Consider the following 20091-nt stretch of genomic DNA (forward strand, 5'->3'; position numbering starts at 1 on the left):
TGGTGTGTGTGTGTGTGTGTGTGTGTGGGGGGGGGGGGGGGGGGGGCATCAAAATTTACCGAGCTGCCAGGCACATTAAGTTAAGGTGGCCTGTCAAGGCCAATCAGGGAGCCAAATTCAGATAAATACGATTGTTTTGGGGACAGGCAGAACATTTACTGACTACTTCCTTGATTGTTGATAGACCAGGAACCAGCCAAATCCAAAAAGCAGAAAACCAGTTATGATAAATCCAATTATATATGTGCCCTTAACATCCACAATTGACAGCAGCGATGGACACATCACCAAGTCTTCCAAGCCGATGAGATATCCAGCTGCGTGCGTGCCAACAGGGCAAATCAGCTCACCTAAAGCCAGTCTTCTCTTCGAAGAAATGTTATCACTTGCGTTGAGGGACCAACTGACCAAATCCATAGCAGAATTAAGATTCTGAAGATTTGTAGAAGAGAGGCTCTCAAGCAGTTTCACAGACAGAGCAAAGTGGAGAGGGAGAGAAGGGGAAAGGCCTCCGCCCTTGACAAGAGCAAGTGTTGAATATTTTCTCACTGAATTACAATTACTTCAAAAACATTGTTCTCTTTAAAATCTACTTCCGTATACTTGGTCTACTTTTAGCTTTTTGCTGCTTCTAGCCTCTAGTTAGTATTTTGGTACTTTTAGTTTTATCTGCTGTTTTGCTCTTTAGAGCTTCCAGTTTCTGTTCTGCCTTTTCTTTACTTTAACAACTCATTTTCAGCTTCTTTAGTAACTTTCCATAAAACCTCTAGCTCAGCATTCACACGGGATTTTAGCATGAAATGTAATGTCTTTCGTTTTGAATCATCAATGAATCATCTCACTGTTTGTTTTGAATCTCTTTGTGCACGGATCGTTATTTCAGTGCTTGTTTAAGGCTCGCATGCAGCTGTGCTTTCAGCACCTTGGAGGAAAATCTGACCTTATTAAAATGTTTCCTGTAGTTTTTCTTGAAAATGTTCTCTCTGTTAAATTAATGGGAGTTTGTTTGGACATTTCTCTCGTCAGCTTGCTCCTCTGCTGGAGTTGCTAGGCAACAGCAGCCTGGATGGCGTGCGGGGGCGCCACGTTCTTCGGACGCTTTTCAGTAAGAGAAAGAATCTGACGGGCGATTACCTGCTGAGGTGGGACTAAAAGATGCTTTATAATTGCACTTGAGACCACTTGAGTCGTTTTAACACAGCTGTAACTCTCATAATTACTGATTATTACCAGAAGCACGCTCCAAATTCTGATGGTTGTCTCCATTCATTTAATCTTTTGGTTGCTATTGTGTTGTAGTTTAATATGTCTATTTCTACTGGACATCAAGCATGTGTAAACTTTTTGTCAATAACCCATATTTGATGATGTTGTAATTTGTTGAATGAGTAAAGGGATAAAGAATGAGGTCATTTGCAGATTAGGAGTCCTCGCGTGCTACATGGATCCAGCAGACTTGGGTTTATATCTCCAGGACTCAGCTGTGTCCTCTGCTCTGTGGCAGCAGCTGTCTCAGTGCATATCCAAGGGGCTCATTGATGCTAATGGCAGGGTGAGGGGCACAAACACAAAATCTACAATGTTGGAGCTTTTTGTGCCCGACCGGCTCTGTTCAACTGTTTCATGGACTCTGTAGTTGTCGTCCTGGTTGATCCCAGCAGCATCAGCCAAGCTGAACATCAGCAGCTCGGCTTCTTCAGACCTGTCTGATCTCAGTGGTCTGCTGCCTCAGTTAGGAGCCTCTTTCCTGCTGCCTCTGCCTTCACAAGAGCTGCAGGAAATCCTGTCTCAGCCTGGACTTCACACATTTTCACCAGCCCAGGTCAGCATGGAGACACGTTATCTTTGCACGCTGACGTTTCTCGTCATTCTTTCTCCTTTGTGTCTTTTTTCAGCTGTTGTAAGGTAATGAGCTGTATTTTATTTTTTAAAGTCCAAATTGTCAAATCAGTTGTCGCGTCTCAAAGAGGTTTTTGTAGAGCCACGATGCTTCTTGTATGTATTAATCTGTGCAAATAGTTTTGTAAATGTGAAGTCCTGCAAAGTTCGGCTGATTGATTACTTTCTCTATGCTCCCCTCAGGCGTTTCAGATTTTGTCCAGAATCACAAAGGATGCCAACGTAAGACCTTTCCAGAACATTTGCATTGAATCTCAACCATTTGTGGTGTTGTCATTATGTTTCTCTCCTCCCACCAGCTCTCTGTGGAAACACTGTGCAGCCTGAAGCCGTTGCACTCTGCTCTCTTTCCTGCTCTGCTCACACACCTCCGGTGGTCTGACATCAGTGAAGAAGTCCACTGTCCGTGCTGGAGAGCCATGCTTACTGATCTCAAGCCTGGCCACAGAGCCATGCTGTATGATGCAATGCAGGAGGTGACGTTGCCCAGTTTCTTTTCTAGTGCAACACTTCTCACTTTAATCCTAAAAAACTGCCAAATCTGGGACTACGGCTGTCTTTAATTTCCTATTTTCTGTTTGGTTGTTTGTGGACAGGCGCTGCACAGAGACTTAAAGAACGTCACTCAGCAAGCAGACTGCCTGCTTCCTTTTGTTCCACTGAGAAAGCTGATACCGATCATGAATGGCGAAACCGTTTGGAGAGGCATCAACACATACAGAGACGTGCACTGGTCGCCTCAGCAGGTGCACAGTTTTCTATAATCTTCTGTCTTGTGTGCAGCAGAACATTTCAGAGATATGGCAGCAGTAGATCCCCCACCAGTTCTTTCACTAATCCTTACCAGCTTCAGGTTTTTGTCTCATTAATCTCTGAATCGATGGAGAGCTTCAGGATATCAATAATCCATTCACATCAGCTGCCATCAAGCTAATTACTTTGGATGTTGGACAATGGTGGCAGGAGTATAGCATCAATTAATAACGACTAGCTTAAAGGGATTTTTATCACAGCCAGGAGTGTCTGAAGCTGTTTTCAGACCTGAATTAAATCAAAAAGATGAACCCTCTCACTTTCAGTAAACTGAAATATGCACCGTCAATGAATATTATGATGTGAATGATTCTGTTTGGATGTATAACTTAATGTTTCAATGTGTGCAGTCAGTTTCTCTGTTAAAGGATTTTGAATTCACCCTGAAGTTGGCGCTGCATCATTATTACCCAGCATAATATAAATCTCATTTTGGTGCATTTAATTGGGAACTATTTAACTTGTAACGAATGTCTCGTTAGTAGCTAAGGCTTGCATAAAGTAGCTGATCTCAGAGTGATGTAGCATGAAGCTACGCTCCTCTATGACCCCTGACCTTTGGATCATCTTCCAGACTCACCATCAATTGTTTCCTTTAATGCTACTTTTGACTTGAATGATGTCTGGTGTTTTCACACATTCACCGTCCTTGGACACAGACTACAATCTGACTAATGTTTACCTTATTTTTCTGACGCTTTTAAGAAAGAAAAACAAATAATTAATTAAGTTGGTTTATTTGATTAACAAGTGGGGACATGAATGGTTTTGGTTGCTGTTTTCAATCATTATAATGAAATAATGTGAAATATTATAATGCGAATAGCATATTTCTTTCTCCAGTTTTTCAGAAGACAACTCGTTCCTTCAGAGACACCTGTTGAAAATGTTCTTTGAGCTGGAAGCAGTTTACTTCAGAGGGGAGTCTCAATGTTCCTAAGAGTAGTCAGAACATCTTCTGAGAGCTGTTGTTTTGCACAAAGTCTCTTTGCGTGGAAAGCAGTTTGTTTTGGACTCCCGAACCTGACCAGTTCGTCTTCGGCTCTGAACCGGAAAGCGGTTAGTTTTTGGGCCCGATCCTGATGTAGTCCGAGGTCCACTCGTTCAGTCCTGAGCAGATAAACATGTTGCTCAGTTGCTGTCATATTGTAAAGTTTGCAGATGATACAGTGGTAGTTGGATGCATCACAAACAATGATGAGTCCAGCTACAGGCAGGAGGTGGAACACCTGGAGAGCTGGTGCAGGAAGAACAACCTTCACATCAATGTGAAGAAGATGACGGAGATGGTCGTGGACTTCAGAAGGATCAAACACACCTACACCCCCTGAAAATAAGAGGATCTGCAGTGGAAGTGGTCTCCAGCTACAAGTACTTGAGTGTGCACCTGAATGACAACCTCAGCTGGAGCAACAACACCACCAGCCTGATGAAGAAAGCTCATCAGAGACTCTACTTCCTCAGGCGGCTGAGACGAGCTGGTCTGAGAAGCTCAGTCCTCACCTCCTTCTACAGGTGTGCAGTGGAGAGCATCCTGTGCTCCAGCATCAACGTGTGGCATGGAGGCTGCACAGCTGCAGAAAGAAAAGCTTTGCAGAGAGTGGTGAAGGCTGCACAGAAGATGTTTGAGTCAGTCTCCCCACCATCACAGACATCTACACCTCCAGATGCAGGAAGAGAGCCACCTGCATCATGAAGGACCCCACTCACCCAGCACACACACTTTTTCCTCCACTCGCCTCAGGAAGGAGGTTGAGGAGCATTTTGTAGAACCACTAGACTGAGGAACAGCTTCTACCCTGAGGCTGTTAGACTCATGAATCTCTAACCAGGAAAAATGACGGTGAACAAAACTGTAAAAATCACTGTAACGCTACTTGCTTGTTGATATGTGCTGCTGACTATCCATGATGCTGATCTCATGCTGCTGATTATTTCATGTTGCTGTGTTCATTAGTTCTCTTCTGCTCGCGCGGACTCATGTTCGTGCTGCTGTTGTTTTGGCGCATTGTCTTTGTGCTGTCGGTGCTTAGTGTATTCTTGGTGTTGTGTATTCTTACTTTAGCGAATGTAGTATATTCTTAGTTCATGACTCGGCTCTTACTAATGTTTTTCTTTACAATTTGTGTTTTTGTTGGATGTAACTGGGACCCTGTGTACATGGTTTCGTCCCACCTCATGTACCACGTGTGGTGCGTATGACAAATAAATCTCTCTGACTCGATTGCAATTTGTTCGAAGCAAAATAGAACTACAGCCTTTTCTCACTGCAAGAGTCACGTTCCCGGCTTGAAGTCTAAGCCGGCTGAAGGTTGCGATGGACGGAGCACCTTCTCATCAGCTGTTGCCCTCAGAGACCCCCTGAAGCTGTCACAGTGACGTTCAGCTGCCTTGAACAGTTCCTGACGAGTCCTCCTCGTGGTGTATCCTGGTCTGATCCACCAGAGAATCCCAGAAAGACGAGAGACCAGGTCCCTTCAGCACTGACCCGGTAAGGAGCAGAACCTGGTGACACGAAGGTCCGGTTACGTAATTTTAGCTGATGCGACTTGGTAAATCATTTCCTGGCTTGCAGTGATGGTAAATGACTTTATCTGATCACATTAAACAACTTCCTTTAACCAAAAAGAAACAAACTATTTATTAAAATAGTCAAACTAAATTTGTGCGCGTATAGAAACCAAAATAATTCCTGCTCAAAGAGTTAATTTTGCCTTAGATAAGAGAATTAAGCCTTGATTGATTAATTGTTATTGCTTGTTTATTATTGTTGTTGATTATTTTTGTAATAAAACTTCAAAGACAACTTTGGTCTTCATTCGGATGAATATTAATGTATCCCTGTAATTAACAGATTCTACTTCAGTGACTTGATTATTAAAGTGTGAATATATTAATGAAGTTGTTGTTGGTCAGTAAATTGACCATCTGGTGCTAAATAAGTAAAACAAACGTAGTGGCGTGCTCATGGAGAAAGTGTCACCCTTCTTCCTCCATCTCACCTTCGTGATTGCTACAGCGATATGTTTATTGAATTGTTCAGCTGAGTCAGTTTCTTTGGGTTTGCTGTGAACATTTATGATACTTTGATCAGAGCTTTATCTTTTGTTTATGAAGGTAATCCCTCTGAGACACGAGGTCTTTCAAGTAAAGTCCCTCTGACACTCGTCTCCAACCAGCGCACCCTGTCTGCCTTAAATCAAAGCTGCTTGTTTTGACTGAATAAGTACAACCATATTTAGCTTTTTATTATTATAAATGTGTATTTTTTTAATTGCTGGTCAAAATGTTGACTGAGGTTGTCTCGTTTCTCTGCAGGCTCAGTTTTTATTCAGCAAGATCCTTGACTTTAAAAACATTACCGTCAAGACATTGAGGTATTTCTGTCTATCGGGATTTTTTGTTTCCTGCAACTTTAACACAAAAATAATCAAACTCATGTCAAATTTTCTTAGCTTTGTTTTGATAACGTCCTCCTCTTCTCTCGTAGAGGTCTGGGTCACATTGCCGGCGGAATGAGTTGTGATTTTTTCAGGCTTTGGATCAACGACACAGGTTTGAAAGACTTGCTTCAGTTTGTCAGTGAACTTCCTGCAGGAGGCACGAGGCCTGCTCTGGTGAGAAACAAACTCCACCGTCACTCAAATGTTGTCACAACCTCTTATACGAAGGAATGAAAGTTAAAGTCACACATGAACATTTTTAATTTGTGTTACCAGAGAAAATGCATCGTGGAGGAGCTGAGGAATCGACCTGAACTTGACCTCGGTGTTTTAAGTTCTGGGTTTGCTGCTACCTTACCGTAAGAGTCAAATCTAAAAAGGTCTAATCGCCACAAACATTTCTTCTTGAATACTTCCATTATGGCTGTGCTTCTTCTTTTGCAGGGTGACGATGATAGAGAGCCTCTCCAACACGTCTGTCAGAGCCATTCTGAGCCACATTCACTCACACTTTGTTGATTTCCTGCAACTGCCACGTTACAAACAGACAAATTTAGCTGAGAAGGCCGTAGCTGAACTGGTAAAGCACCTACGTTAAAAACACAACGGCTGCATTTACGCGCTGTTAGATGTTAAAGTGTGATCAGTATTATAAATTCAACTTCCATCTTAAAGTGTTAGAAATCTCCCATGACAATCTGGAACATGAAATGTCTTTAAAACGTCAACAGAACAAACTGCAGACTTGAAGGAGTCCGATCAACAGAGAGAACAGAGGAATCTCTCTTTAGATGTTTTCCACACTGGTCTGATAATTAAAGTGTGAACTCTTGGCAGTGGTGGGATGTAACGAAGTACAAGTACTTTTTTACTGTACTTAAGTACATTTTTCATGTATCTGCACTTTACTTAAGTAGAGTTAAACGTGGGTACTTTCGACTTTTACTCCACTACATTTTACATCAAGTATCTGTACTTTCTACTACACTACATTTCTATAATACGTTGCGTTACACGTTACATTCACGTTGCGTTATTTTATTTTTTCGTTAGTTTGAAAGTAACCGGTGGTGAGAGGGGAGTTGGTCCATTGAGTCACTGCAAAGTGGGCAGGTAACGTTACACCTGCCTTCAAGGAGAGGTGGGACAATGACGTATATTCTAGAATAAACGTCATTGAGCTGGCGCACCCACAGCACCGCTAACACACCCAAAATGGATTCCACTGTGGAGAGTCAGCCAGAAGATACACACCACCCATGGCCTTATTGAAAGATTATTGAAAGACTATTGAAAGACTATTGAAAGACTGTTCAGTGCAGCAGGACAGATTCTCTCTCCCGACAGACTGGATTCAAAAAACATTGAAAACCAACCTCTTCTGAACTTGAACAATAAATTCTTTCTGCAATATTAAAATGTGTCAGTTCATGGATGTTAGGAGACAAGAGTTGTCTCCAAATGTCTCGACACTCAGGTCCAAGTTTTAAAAATGGTGTCAGGAAGTTAAAATATTGTTCACAATTGACCCATTACAAGGTCGACTAGACAGTATTTTAACTAGAGTTGATGACAAACTGGAGTTGAAATGATCAGTGTCTATTCCTTTGTCAGGTTTAATCCTCCTTTTTTTCAGACAGACAACTTTTACTTAAATATTTTACTGCAGTTAAAATGACACATTGGTTTTACTTTGTGTTAAATAAAAACTTTCAAAGGTATAAACATTCCTCTTTCTTATTTTGCTTAATGTCATTTAACTCTGCACAGAATTCTGACACAGAATCACAAGTCCAAGTGTGAACTGTGTCACAGAGTACACACAATAAAAACAAGTATTATCTGCAGCATTGTTCATTAAAATGGCTCAACACTATTAATGTATTACAGAAAATATACATACGGTAGGTACACTTAATGATACTGTAGACCACTGCATTAGGTGATACATTCAGCAAGTACTTTTACTACTTTAAGTATTTTTAAAAGCAAGTACTTCTACTTTTACTAGAGTACATTTTTGTCTGTTTATGTGTACTTTTACTTAAGTTTTGTGTTTGAGTACTTCCTCCACCACTGACTCTTGGTAATCCAGGTTCGATCTTTGCGTTCTTTGTTCTGCAGGGTTCTTCTCTGACTGAGGGGAAGATTGATGGCACCCTCCTTGATGTCCTCGGAGCTCTCTTGCCCTTTTTGGACAGGGACAGTCTGGCTCTTGTGGACAGAGGAGCGCTGGCTCTGCGGCTGGAGGACATGAGGAGCTTCTGTCTTCCTGCAGAGGCTCTCAAAGATATCAGTGCCGTTCTGACTCACAAAGACCTGTTTGGGTAAAGTATCATACCTGCAACAGATTGTAGTCATTTGTTTATTCACAACCAAAGATTTGTGAAATATGAAGGCCTTAATGTTTGACTTCTAGGACACTTCTGTTAGTGACCTTTATAATATAGATAATTATCCACTGCTGTAGAGTCTGCAGCACTCCTGCAGGTTCTTGCTGTCCATCTTGTAGATTTGTGTTGCAGCTCTGTTCACCTCCAGGAGTCAGACTCTTCTGACTGATCAATAATTCTCCAGGCTTTCTGAAGGTCTTTGAAAGTTTTTCTCAGGATTCTCACTCATTTTCAGCCCAGCGCTGGACCGTTTTCAAAGGAACATTTTTGTTTGTTATTCCGCTTGAATCATTCAGACATAAAAAGGCTAAACTCAAGGGATGAGTCAGTGACGTGCCGACACAGAACAACTTAGAAAGAAACGTTGGTGAAGATTCTCGGTCTTCCACGTCGTGATCAATCCAAGAAAAGTTTAAAAAAAACAAAAACGAATGGATTCTGAAGCTGAAGACGTTTCACTTCCCATCCATTTATCAATTTAAAAATGTCTGGAGTGTTTAGAGTTCCTAGTTTTACAGAACTGCACGAGAGGCCTGGTTGTGCACTTAGGTTCACATGCAGGTTAGACTGGAACCACTCGCCCCGCACCACGGAGGCTGGTTAGTCTGGCTCATGTTTTGGTCACCTGCATGAAGATGTGAATTGGAGTGGAGATGAATGGGAATCAGGCCTAAAGCTGCATTGTTAGTTTTTAAAAGTTAAAATCTGTCTTCCTCTGTTTGAAGTAGTTTTTTCTAGTTTGACATAAATGACTTCCGTCACACACACACACCCCCACCCACCCAAACCATCTGTCTTCTCTGTCCAACATATGAACCTTTAAGTCCTCAAAAGAGTGTCCCTTATCTGTGAGGTGTAAGTGGAACGCCTGACAAACTGTTCTCCGCTGCAGAACCGTGCAGAACAAACTCCACTTTGGAGTAAGCTGTTGGGGGAAGAATCAGTTGTGTGTTTCCTTGACTGATGAAGCCTTCTGGATGGAAGGTGAAATGTTTCAGCTAAAAAAAACAAGAAACTGTCCAGATGACCTGACTGAAAGATGTTGGATTGTATACCTGGATTATTGAGCATGGACTTTGTTCCTGCAGAACAAATAACACAAAGATCGAATCTAGATCTCCCCAAAACCCAAACGCTCAGTTTGGATTTGGGAGTTCCTTCCTTGGGGTGGACCAGCCTCCGTCGGTGGGTCCTGTTGGGTTTAACACATACTGGGATGTTGTGTGTGGAGAAAATTCTTCTGAGTCTTTCAGATGCTCCAACAATACGTCTGCACTGTATTTGAACATGACAACACAAGATAGGACATTTTTTTTACTCCTAGCTTTACATCAGAATGGAATTTGGCACGTTGCTTATTTTTCAAGTTATTGGAGGGAGTGGCGGCGCGGAGGTTAGAGAAGGTGGGCCTGTGATCGGAAGATCGCTCGTTCAACTCCCAGAACTGACAACATCAAAATCTGAGTGGGACACCTGTCTCCACCCTCATTTGCTCCACCCTGGAACCTTAAGCAAGGCCCTTAACCCCCACCGTCTGCTCCACCCGGGCGCCCAAGATGGCAGCTCTGCTCCACACAGAGGCCTGTGGTACGTCGGTGGGCTGTGGTTGCATCAGGAAGGACATCCGGCGTAAAAACAATCGCCAAGTCTTCGTGCGAGTTGGTTCGCTGTGGCGACGCCTGAAGAAGGGAGCAGCCGAAATAAATAAACTAAATTAAATGAAGTCAAATCCTGATTGTACAATGTTGTGCTAAAATCAGCTATAGCACATGTAAAACATTTGTTATAAGTAGTGAACTTGAATATTCAGGCCAATAAAAGGTAACGAGAAAGAAAGTTATTTTTAAGGTGAAGTCAAAGCCTTCCTGGAGAAAACGCGTCACCCCTGCAGTGACACATGGATTACACCCTGCAGCTGTAATTAGAGCGTACGTGTCCTTGTTCGCCAGAGATCCTTCCAAATGGCAGGTTGGGGACGTGGAGCATTTGGGCAGGCTTGTGTTCGCCCTCTTAACAAAACAGATTAACTCCATTCCACTGGTAAGCATCTCGAATCATCGACTCATATGAGTCATTTGTTTCCTGAAACGTCTCCTGCCAGCGTGACCCTGTGCTTTTTGTCCGAACAGACGGTGTTGAACAGGGACATAGTGGAGCAGGTCTTGGTGGGTCAGAGGCGCTGGCAGGACAGTGTGGTGGGTGAGGTCTGCAGCGGTCGGTGCATAGACCAGGATCTCCACAGGCGGCAGACTCAGAGTCTCCTTCGAGGGATTGTCAAAGCACGGAGCAGGAGGGCGAAAGGTAAAATACGTGCAGCGCCTTATGCACTGCGTGACAAATAACTATGACCCTAGTGCCAAAAACGTTATGATATTGTGGAAAACATGAATAAAAACAGAATGTAACTATTTTCAGAAAATCTTTTAAACGATTTATTCACAGTGAAACATTAAACACAACAACTGCTGAAATAAAAATACATTTTTTAGAGTAAAATAATTTTGAGATTTATGGCAGTAACACGTCACAGAGAGGTTGGGACGGAGTCATGTCTCTCACCATGGAGCATCCCCTCCTCCTGTAAACATCTGGAGCAGGAGGACCAGCTGCTGGAGGTCCTGCAGGGAACGTTGTCCCGTTCTTGTCTGATGGAGGTTCTAGATGTTCAGCAGGTTTTGGGTCTTTATGCATCAATTATTTTCTGTAGGTGAGCAGTCTGGGCTGCAGGCGGGACAATTCAGCACCTGGACCTCTCTTCTTCTCTCTGCTCTGAAGCCACGCTGCTGGAATGGATGCAGTAATACATTTAGCCTTGACTTGCTGAATTAAGCAAGACCTTCCCTGAAAAAGACGCCTGGATGTTGTTTTAAAACCTGTAGATACCTTTTTGCATTGACGGTTCCTTTCCAGGTCTGTAAGCTGCTTGTGTCAGAGGCAGTAATGCACCCCCATACCATCAGAGAGGCAGGCTTTTGAACTGAGTGCTGATAACAGTCTGGATGGTCTCTCTCCTCTTTAGTACAGAGGTTGTGGTGTCCATGATTTCCAAAAACAACTTCAAGTTTCAGTTTGTCTGGCCACAGAACAGTTTGGCTAAGGTCCAGAGAAGATGGCAGCATTTCTGGAAGTTTTTCCTCACGCGAGTTCTTCTTTGCACAATAGAGCTTTAACCCGCTCTATCATGGTACAGTGAACTGTGTTTACAGACCAGGATTTGCAGAAGTGATCCTGAGCCCATGCAGTGAAGTCCAGAGACCTGTTTTAATGCCGTGGCTCCTGAGGGCCTGAAGATCACACATCAGATATTGACCTTTTTCCTTGTCTTTTGACCTCAGTCATTTCTCCAGGGTCTTGACATTTTTGATAATATGTTGATGATGGGCTATTTAAAGTCTGCCCAGTTTTCCATTGAGGAACATCCATCTATTTTCTTTTCCCACTTCAAGAGGCGGGGGACACCCTGGACAGGCCACAAGTCCATCACAGGGTCACAAACATCCATTCACTCTCAGATCTGGGGACATTATAGGGTTATTTAGTCTGTGGGAGTAAATTGTATCCAAAGAAAACCCTGCAGGGGGAGAACATGTAATCTCCACCCAGAAAAGCCCCAGGCTGGGAGGCAACCATGTGACCTTCAGAGGCAACAGCTCTAACCACTTCACCACCATGCCTCCCTATTGAGGAACATTGTTCAGAAGTTGTTGCACAGTTTTTTGCTGAATGATTTATGACAGGTTCAGTCAATCTTATATCCAGTTCTCTTACTGGTTTGTTGGAATTTGATCTAATTAGCTGAAAAAAGCTCCTTCATATTATTAAAACTTGCTTTTACAGCTTTTTGTTGCATCTTCACAACTTTATTTATTTATTTTTGGTGTGTTGCTGCCATCAAATTCAAAAATACTTACATTTTTCCAAACAAATATTATAATTCACTGCTTTAAATATTTGATGTGTTCCATTGAAAATAACATTTGGGTTCATGACTTTTGCAAATCATCGCATTCTGTTTTCATTTACATTTTACTCAATGCCCCAACTTTTTGCACACTGGTTGCACATCGCATCACTAAACTCACTTGTGCATTTTTCAAGCAGAGCCGGTTCCAAGCTGCGCAGACATCAGGGGGACGTTTCCTTCTGCTTGGACATCCACTCAGCTCCGTCGTATGACAGCAGAAGAGCTGAACTTGTGTGTGGAGGTGTTGGGTCAGGACCGGACTCTGAGCTCCGAGCAGCGGCGGTCACTGTGGGTGAAACTTAGGCAGGTGAGGAAAACACCTCCCACTGAATTCCACACATCAGGACCTGATGGATCCTGTGGGATGCTCAGCCCTGTGGGATCTGCACACCATGTCTGAAACTAAAAGAATTACAGCATGTTCTGTTCTGTTCATTAGACAGATGTCATGTGGGTCAGTCAGAACCACCCCTGACCTCTGATTTATGTAAATATGCTCCCTTGGAGATTGTTATTCAAGGATTCAAGGATTTCTTATTGTCATACCAGCTCACATTTGCATGTTTATGGTACAAAATTTGGACTCAGGTCCCAGATCAAGAAGCCAACAATTAACAAATAAATAAATACAAAAGAGTAAATACATTATATTATATATATATATATATATATATATATATATATATATACAAACATATACATGCATACATTATATAAGTGCATCTTCAGCAGTCTGACAGCTGCTCTGAATGCTCCTCAGCCGCTTGCTTTGCTGGAACAGACTGTGTGCAGGATGAGTGGAGTCCTTCATGATGCGGAGCATCTTCCCCCTGCATCGTGATGTGTAAAGGTCCGAGGTGGTAGGAAGGCTGCTCCCCACAGTCAAGGCCTCATCCCTCATCAACATCCATATATTAGTAAAAAAAAATATGTATATGATAACATAAATAACAAATCTGTCAAGGTTACAGTTTTTTAAACATAAGTGGAATAAAGACAATTCAAGAGGAACAATAACAAGACAGTTTAGCTTTTCCTGAAGTCTTTTGGATTTGTTAATGTTCTGTGACTGAGCGGATGTGTTGATCCGGTTCAGTCCTTCAGTCCTGTGCGGGAGCTGAGAGCAGATCAGGTTCTGGCTCTGGGATCGGTGCTGACAGAGATGGGCGACAGAGAGCTGCAGGATGCCAACCTCACTCATCCAGCTGTGCTGGCACATCTGGGCACGTTGACAGGCTGGACTCCTCCAAAGGTTAATTTTGAACCTTAAAACTCCGCCCTGGTCTGAGACTTGTTGTTGTCTTCTTTAAAGTAAATGTTCCTGTCTGACTTCTCAGATGAGAGCGGTGACTTTAGGTGTTTTGAGGAAACGCAGGCTGAAAGTGGAGCAGTTAACAGCGGTGGACCTGGCAACTTTTGGCCACTTGATCTGTGGTCTGCACCCCTCAGAGATCAAACGACTCAGCCCGTATGACCTCAGGTCAGTTATAGTAAATGTAACCATGATCTGCTGTAACTTTGACCTTTCCAACAGAACTAAATGCTGATTGTTCCGTAATCTGAAAGGAAACAATCACAAAACCTGTCATGTGTCTAATGGCATTTCCTCTTCTTCTTTGGACGTTCCCTCTTCAGGGGTCGCCACAGCAAGTCAACCTTCTCCGTCTTACTCTGTCCTCTGTCCTCTGCATCCTCTGTCCTCACTCCATCAACCTCCATGTCCTCTTGAACTGCATCCATATGTCTCCCCTTTGTCTTTTTCCTGGCAGCTGCATTTCTACCAGCCTTCTACCAATATACCCACTGTCCCTCCTCTGGACATGTCCAAACCATCTCAGTGTGTCCTCTCTAACTTTATCTCCCAGTTGTTCAACCTGTGCTGTACCTCTGATGATCTCAGTCCTAATCTTATCCATCCTTGTCACTAAGGAGATCCTCAACATCTTCATTTCTGCCACTTCCAGTTCTGTCTCCTGTCTTTTTGTCCATGTTTCTGTCTCCAGACCATACAATAAAATAAATAATGCAGGCATTGCAATAAATATAAACAATGTGGACAGAGGTCAGCAACAAAATTAATAATGTGCTGATAAACAATACTTGTTCTGTATCTTTAAAATAATGAAGTCATTATCAAAGCACAAATGATACCTCAACTACAGCCCCCAATCTCAAATTAGTTGAAAAGGAGGCACTGTGGACGCATTCCCATCTACCTGCCGGCTGTGCCACTGATATCCTAAGATCTCCTAAGGAGATCCTGAAACTGGCAGGAAACATGGCTCGTGACAGCAGAAGGACGGGATCGTCCCCCGGCACCTGCTGCCGGCTGTCCGCAGCAACGAAGAGCTCAGCAGACTGCTGGAAGGAGTGGCCATCGCTCTGGGAGGAGTTCTGCCCGGGCGGTCCTGAAGCCCGGGAGAACCGAGAGGCCAGTCGAGTCTGGGTGGACGGATCGGACGGAATCTGCGGCCAGTTTCTTTTGATCCACTGTGGGACGGACATTTACAAGAGATCCTTCCTGCCTACAGCCATCAGCATCTATAACATCTCTGAATGAAACGAGGATAACGAGTTACACCATTTAATTTCCCTTTGGGATTAATAAAGTATTTTTGAATTGAATTTGAATTGAATTGAATTGAATGACCATTCTTGAGTGGGCTAAGTTTAGTTAGCTGTGGAAGCCATCTTGATTGGGATTGAATCCAAAAATTAACGACTATTCACCCATTGACTAATTTTGAAAAGTTTAATTAAAATCCATTCTGTGAGTCCTGATATATTTTGCTAACAGACAAATACGGTTGACTTTAGAACGTTTTCAGCAAAGATCTTATATAGTCAGCCACATTTAGAGAATGACTCCCAGATTTACCCGGATTGAGTTTTAGCACACCTCTAAAATGAACTGAATTAAATCTATTTGTGCATTTTTTAAGTTTTATTGGCTGTTGCGACCATCTTGAATTGGTTTGGTTCCAAAATAGAGGAACATCCTGGGATTATTTCCTGAAATTTTCATTAGAATTTGTTCTGCGGTTCATGAGATATTTTGTTAACTGCAAATGGTTAATGGCTAAATTGTAACCAAAGATCTTGTACAATCTGTTAGTCCTCATAATATGTGTTGGGGATCAGTCTCAGCTACTTCCACACCAAACTTCAGCAATGCGTATGTTTTTAAGGTCGGTTGGCGGCCATGCTGAATCAGGTTAAGTTAATCTTCTCCTCAGAGGAGTTTACAGTCTCTAACCTTTTCTCCTGCAGTGTGGCTGCCCTGTTCCTGCGGGACATGTTCTTGCCATGTTCAGAGCAGCAGCTGGAGGCTCTGACAAGTCGACTGTCCAGACCCGAGGCCTTTGGTCCGGTCAGTGCCTGGGGGCCGGAGATTTTTTCTGAAATCGGGACTCTGGCAGGTATGGTGGAGCATATCATCCCTGAGGGTGTAAACTTCCTGTGCTGAGATGTTTTCAAGTGAGTGAGTTTGTTTTTTTGTTTTTGGTTGAGAATGGCAGCTCTTAGAAGGATAGGCTCAATTAAAATGATCCCAGAGGATTTAGGTTTGAGGGTTGAGGGAGGAAGGGCTTTCTAGACTTTTCCTGGGATTTGAAACGAGAAACATTAATTATCTGTTTCTGCTCGGTGTCTGTGTTTCCAGCGGGCCTGTCTGATATGGTGCTGTCAGCTCTGCTGCGAGAACAGGTGGAGGGACTCACCCCTGAAGCTGTCGCCCTGATGGCTCCCCGAAAAATATCCGTGAGTTTTATCTGTCATTTAAAGGTCGTCAGTTCAGGCTGACCTTCAAGTTCAGTGGCGATGGGCTGTAGAACATTTTAACTATTGTCTTTTATTGTGTTTGTGACTTATGTAACTCTTTTATGAATGTGTGCTATTCACTTTTTATCTAGGTCCCTCTTTCAACTGAGACCTGGCAGAGATTTAATCTGGTTAAATAATGAAATGAACTCAAATAAAAACACTAAACTGAACATTAGTTTTTACACCGTTTGTGAAAATACCCCCCCCCCCATTCCATTTAACTATTGCCCAGCATTGAAGGCAAGAGGCCAGAACGTTTTTGCTTGTGTTTGTCTTTAGAGTCAGCAAAATATCTAATGAACTAGAGAACAGGTAAGTAACCATTTGATGTTCGTCTCCAACTGATTAGCTTTTGGCGAGAACTCCAATCAAGATGGCTGCCACAGCTAAGCAACATCAGTAAACACAGAAATGGCTTTGACACAGTCAGTGAGCGATATATGCATCCCCGTAAGAAACGTTAGGACCTAATTTACTTGTTTTTTTAGAGGATGCACTGGTTTGTGGAAAATCTCAGCTGTAAAGAGTACATTTAATTTTTTTAATTTTTACCTTTGTTTATACTGAGTCGCGAGAACTCGTTTACAAGAGAGATCTGTTCTAGACAGACAACACAAATTACAGACAACAATACACAACAACAAAAAGCAATTAAAACAAAAGTAGTGTCATAAAAACACTGTTACTGTTAGCAGAGCGGTTCTGTTAGCAGCGTGATGATAATATTTCATGATTAAGTTTCAGCATTCCTCTCACTGAAAAGAAATTTAAATAAATTGAAAAGTAGCTTAGTGGTTTTCTACAACTGGGAGCGGCTGATTAACATCTCTTAAGCTCAAATAATACCTCAGCTACAGCCCCAAATCCCAAATGAGTTGAAAAGGAGGTGCCGTGGATTCATTACCGTCTACCTGGAGGCGGTGCTCGAGTGCCTGAGCGCCAAGATCTTGGAGGTGGCAGGAAGTACGACTCGTGACAGCGGGAGGACCGAGATCGTCCCCCGGCACCTGCAGTTAAGTCCGCAGCGACGAGGGGCTCGGCAGGCTGCTGGGAAAAATGGTCATTGTTCAGGGAGGAGTTCTGCCCGGCATTCAGGCAGTCCTGCTGCCCAAGAGGACCGAGGGGTCTGTTGGGTCTGGGTGGATGGATCTGCATCTGCAGCCAGTTGCCCAAATGCCCAAAGCCATCAGCATCTAGAACAACTCTAATGAAACAAAGATGAGCTTCAACAACAATTAATTTCCCTTTGGGATTAATAAAGTATTTTGAATTGAATTGAATTAAATTAAGGGATGCATACTGCCTGCCACCTTCACACCATCATTTTAAGCAAAAAAAATCTTGTGCAATCTTGTTTGTGCTCATGAATGTGTCAGGGATGATGCTCAGCTACTACATGGAACAAAAATATAAACGCAGCACTTTGGCTTTTGCTCCCACTTTTCATGAACTGAACTCAAAGCTCTCTGACTTTTTCTGCGTACATAATTTGTGAGTGTGGTTACACGTGGTCTGCGGTTGTGCTGCCGCTGGGATTTACTGCCAAATTGTCTGAAACACCTTTGCTGACGGCTCATAGCAGAGAAATGAACATTCGTATCACAGACAACGCTGGTGGACATTCCTGCAGTCAGCATGCCATCTGCACGCTCCCTCAAAACCTGCAACATCTGTGTCATTGTGCTGTGAGATAAAACTGCACATTTTAGAGTGGCCTTTTATTGTGGTCAGCCTAAAGCACACCTGCGCAATAATCATGCTGTTCAATCAGCATCTTGATATGCCTCACCTGTGAGGTGGATGGATTATCTCAGCAAAGGAGACGCGTTCACTAACACAGATTTACACAAATTCGTGAAGCGTATTCAAGAGAGAAAGACCTTTGTGTTCCTAAAAAAGTCTGAGATCTTTGAGTTCCGCTCATGAAAAGTGGAAGCAAAAGCAAAAGTGTTGCGTTTACCTTTTTGTTCAGCAACACCAAAGTTTAGCTCAAACATCTGTAAAACTGACTGAGGTTCATTTTTGTGTTTGCTCGAGTCGATAAGCTGTGGTGGCCATCTTGAATCAGGTGGACTGTAACGCAATCTGGTGTAGATATGGCTCATTAAAATTTGACCACCGGTTCATAAAATATTTTGCTAACAGACAGACAAACACCTAGGCGTGATCACCCGCCCTTCATGGTTTTAATGTCATGATTAAAAATAAAGAAACAACCGTATTTTCCGCCGTATACGTCGCTTCGCCGTATAAGTCGCTTCGCCGTATAAGTCGCTTCGCCGTATAAGTCGCTTCGCCGTATAAGTCGCTTCGCCATATAAGTCGCTTCGCCGTATAAGTCGCATCTATTACGCATCACCGCTGACAACTCGGAAATGTGGGCCGGTGTTGTGCTAAAAATCGATTGGCTGCCAAAAGGCGGCCACGGGAGCGTGCACGGGAGGACTTTAACAAGATTTTAATAAGATTAACACTTAAAAATAATTATTTGTTTGCTCGAAATTATGATAAATGCGTAACTTTTACTTAATAAATGCACTTTGACGGTCATATCAGCTGCATTTCACCGGGGTGGCGCAGCGAAATGAAACTGATTTGACGTTTGATCCAGGCGAGCTGGACGTAGGTGGCATCAATGGCAAGCTGATTGTGTCATTAATAGCCACTTTTACCTATTACATGACACAACGGCATGCCATACACGAGTGCCATCTAGCAGCTGAAAATGGTATTGCTCAATATTTTCAGTCATAATGAATGAACGGTCATATCTCAGCCAAAAATCAATGTATAAATATGAGAATAAAACATAATTAAGTCGCTTCCGTGTACAAGTCGCAGAGCATGTAAATTATGCAAAAAAACTGTGACTTATAGGCCGAAAAATACGGTACGTGTTTTGGAATGCTTCAAATCCTGATCTGAAACGAAGTTAGGGTGATCCTAAAAACAAAAAAAACCTTGACGTTTTATAATGAGGAGGGAAACTTTTGATTTCCTCGTCTTGCCTTCGAACAGTCTTGACTGTGAAAATCTGCACAACTGAAAGTTGAACTTATTTGTCTTTGTTTCGTAAATTAGATCAGACATTCCAGCAGCGATAAACTGACAAATCTTTCCACTTTTCCTTGTAAACATATTCCATCATTTACAGAAAATATAAATATTTGCCGTCCCTCCTTTTTCTTCATGTGTTGAGTGAAACAGTGAGGAACAGCTTGAAGGATGATCATCCAGATGTTTTGTTCCTGTTCTCCTGGCAGGTGGTGTTCAGCGCGGTCCAGTTGTCGTGGCTCAGTACGGAGCAGGCGTGGGCGGTCACAGAGGCCCAGTGGGCCGAGCTGGACACCGACCAGAGGCACGCTGTTGGACTCGCTCGCTACGAGGGGGACGTCCTGCTGGAGCTCAGAGGTGTGTCCACACAAAGAAAACAAACAAACAAACAAACAAACAAAGTGTCCTGGTGTTGACTCTGTTTCTTGTTCTTCTTCAGGAAGAAACTCGTCTCCAGCTGCTCAGAAGTCGGGCGGCCTCACGTTCTGCTCCCTGGTTCTGTGCCTTTGGTTCCACCAGCTCGTTTAAAACAATGGAACAAAATTCATCTGCTCATTTCCTGATTTTACATTTGTGCTTCAAATAAATCATTTGAGCTTCCTCCTCTTCAGTGTGTTGTCCTCCTGCGCTGGTCCATCAGAGTCACCAGCACAATCTGTGTGTGTGTGTGTGTGTGTGTGTGTGTGTGTGTGTGTGTGTGTGT

General features: G+C 43.0%; 1 protein-coding gene across 1 annotated transcript in view; it reads left to right on the forward strand.

Moving 5' to 3' along the window:
* Window positions 1–19916, forward strand: part of LOC119428560 (stereocilin) — a 25792-nt gene extending 5876 nt beyond the window's left edge. The window contains exons 10-29 of the mRNA XM_037696246.1: window positions 1027–1142; window positions 1420–1552; window positions 1637–1822; window positions 2083–2121; window positions 2199–2375; window positions 2496–2645; window positions 6031–6089; window positions 6203–6329; window positions 6432–6514; window positions 6600–6735; window positions 8280–8482; window positions 10498–10588; window positions 10678–10849; window positions 12650–12819; window positions 13609–13764; window positions 13850–13992; window positions 15783–15931; window positions 16174–16271; window positions 19598–19745; window positions 19828–19916. Of these exons, the coding sequence (XP_037552174.1) occupies window positions 1027–1142; window positions 1420–1552; window positions 1637–1822; window positions 2083–2121; window positions 2199–2375; window positions 2496–2645; window positions 6031–6089; window positions 6203–6329; window positions 6432–6514; window positions 6600–6735; window positions 8280–8482; window positions 10498–10588; window positions 10678–10849; window positions 12650–12819; window positions 13609–13764; window positions 13850–13992; window positions 15783–15931; window positions 16174–16271; window positions 19598–19745; window positions 19828–19916 (2625 nt within the window). The remainder of the gene's footprint in view (window positions 1–1026; window positions 1143–1419; window positions 1553–1636; window positions 1823–2082; window positions 2122–2198; window positions 2376–2495; window positions 2646–6030; window positions 6090–6202; window positions 6330–6431; window positions 6515–6599; window positions 6736–8279; window positions 8483–10497; window positions 10589–10677; window positions 10850–12649; window positions 12820–13608; window positions 13765–13849; window positions 13993–15782; window positions 15932–16173; window positions 16272–19597; window positions 19746–19827) is intronic.
* The last annotated feature ends 175 nt before the right edge of the window (window positions 19917–20091 follow it).

The sequence above is a fragment of the Nematolebias whitei genome, chromosome 2 (assembly GCF_014905685.2).
Source record: "Nematolebias whitei isolate Nwh7 chromosome 2, NemWhi1, whole genome shotgun sequence".
NCBI lineage: Eukaryota > Metazoa > Chordata > Actinopteri > Cyprinodontiformes > Rivulidae > Nematolebias > Nematolebias whitei.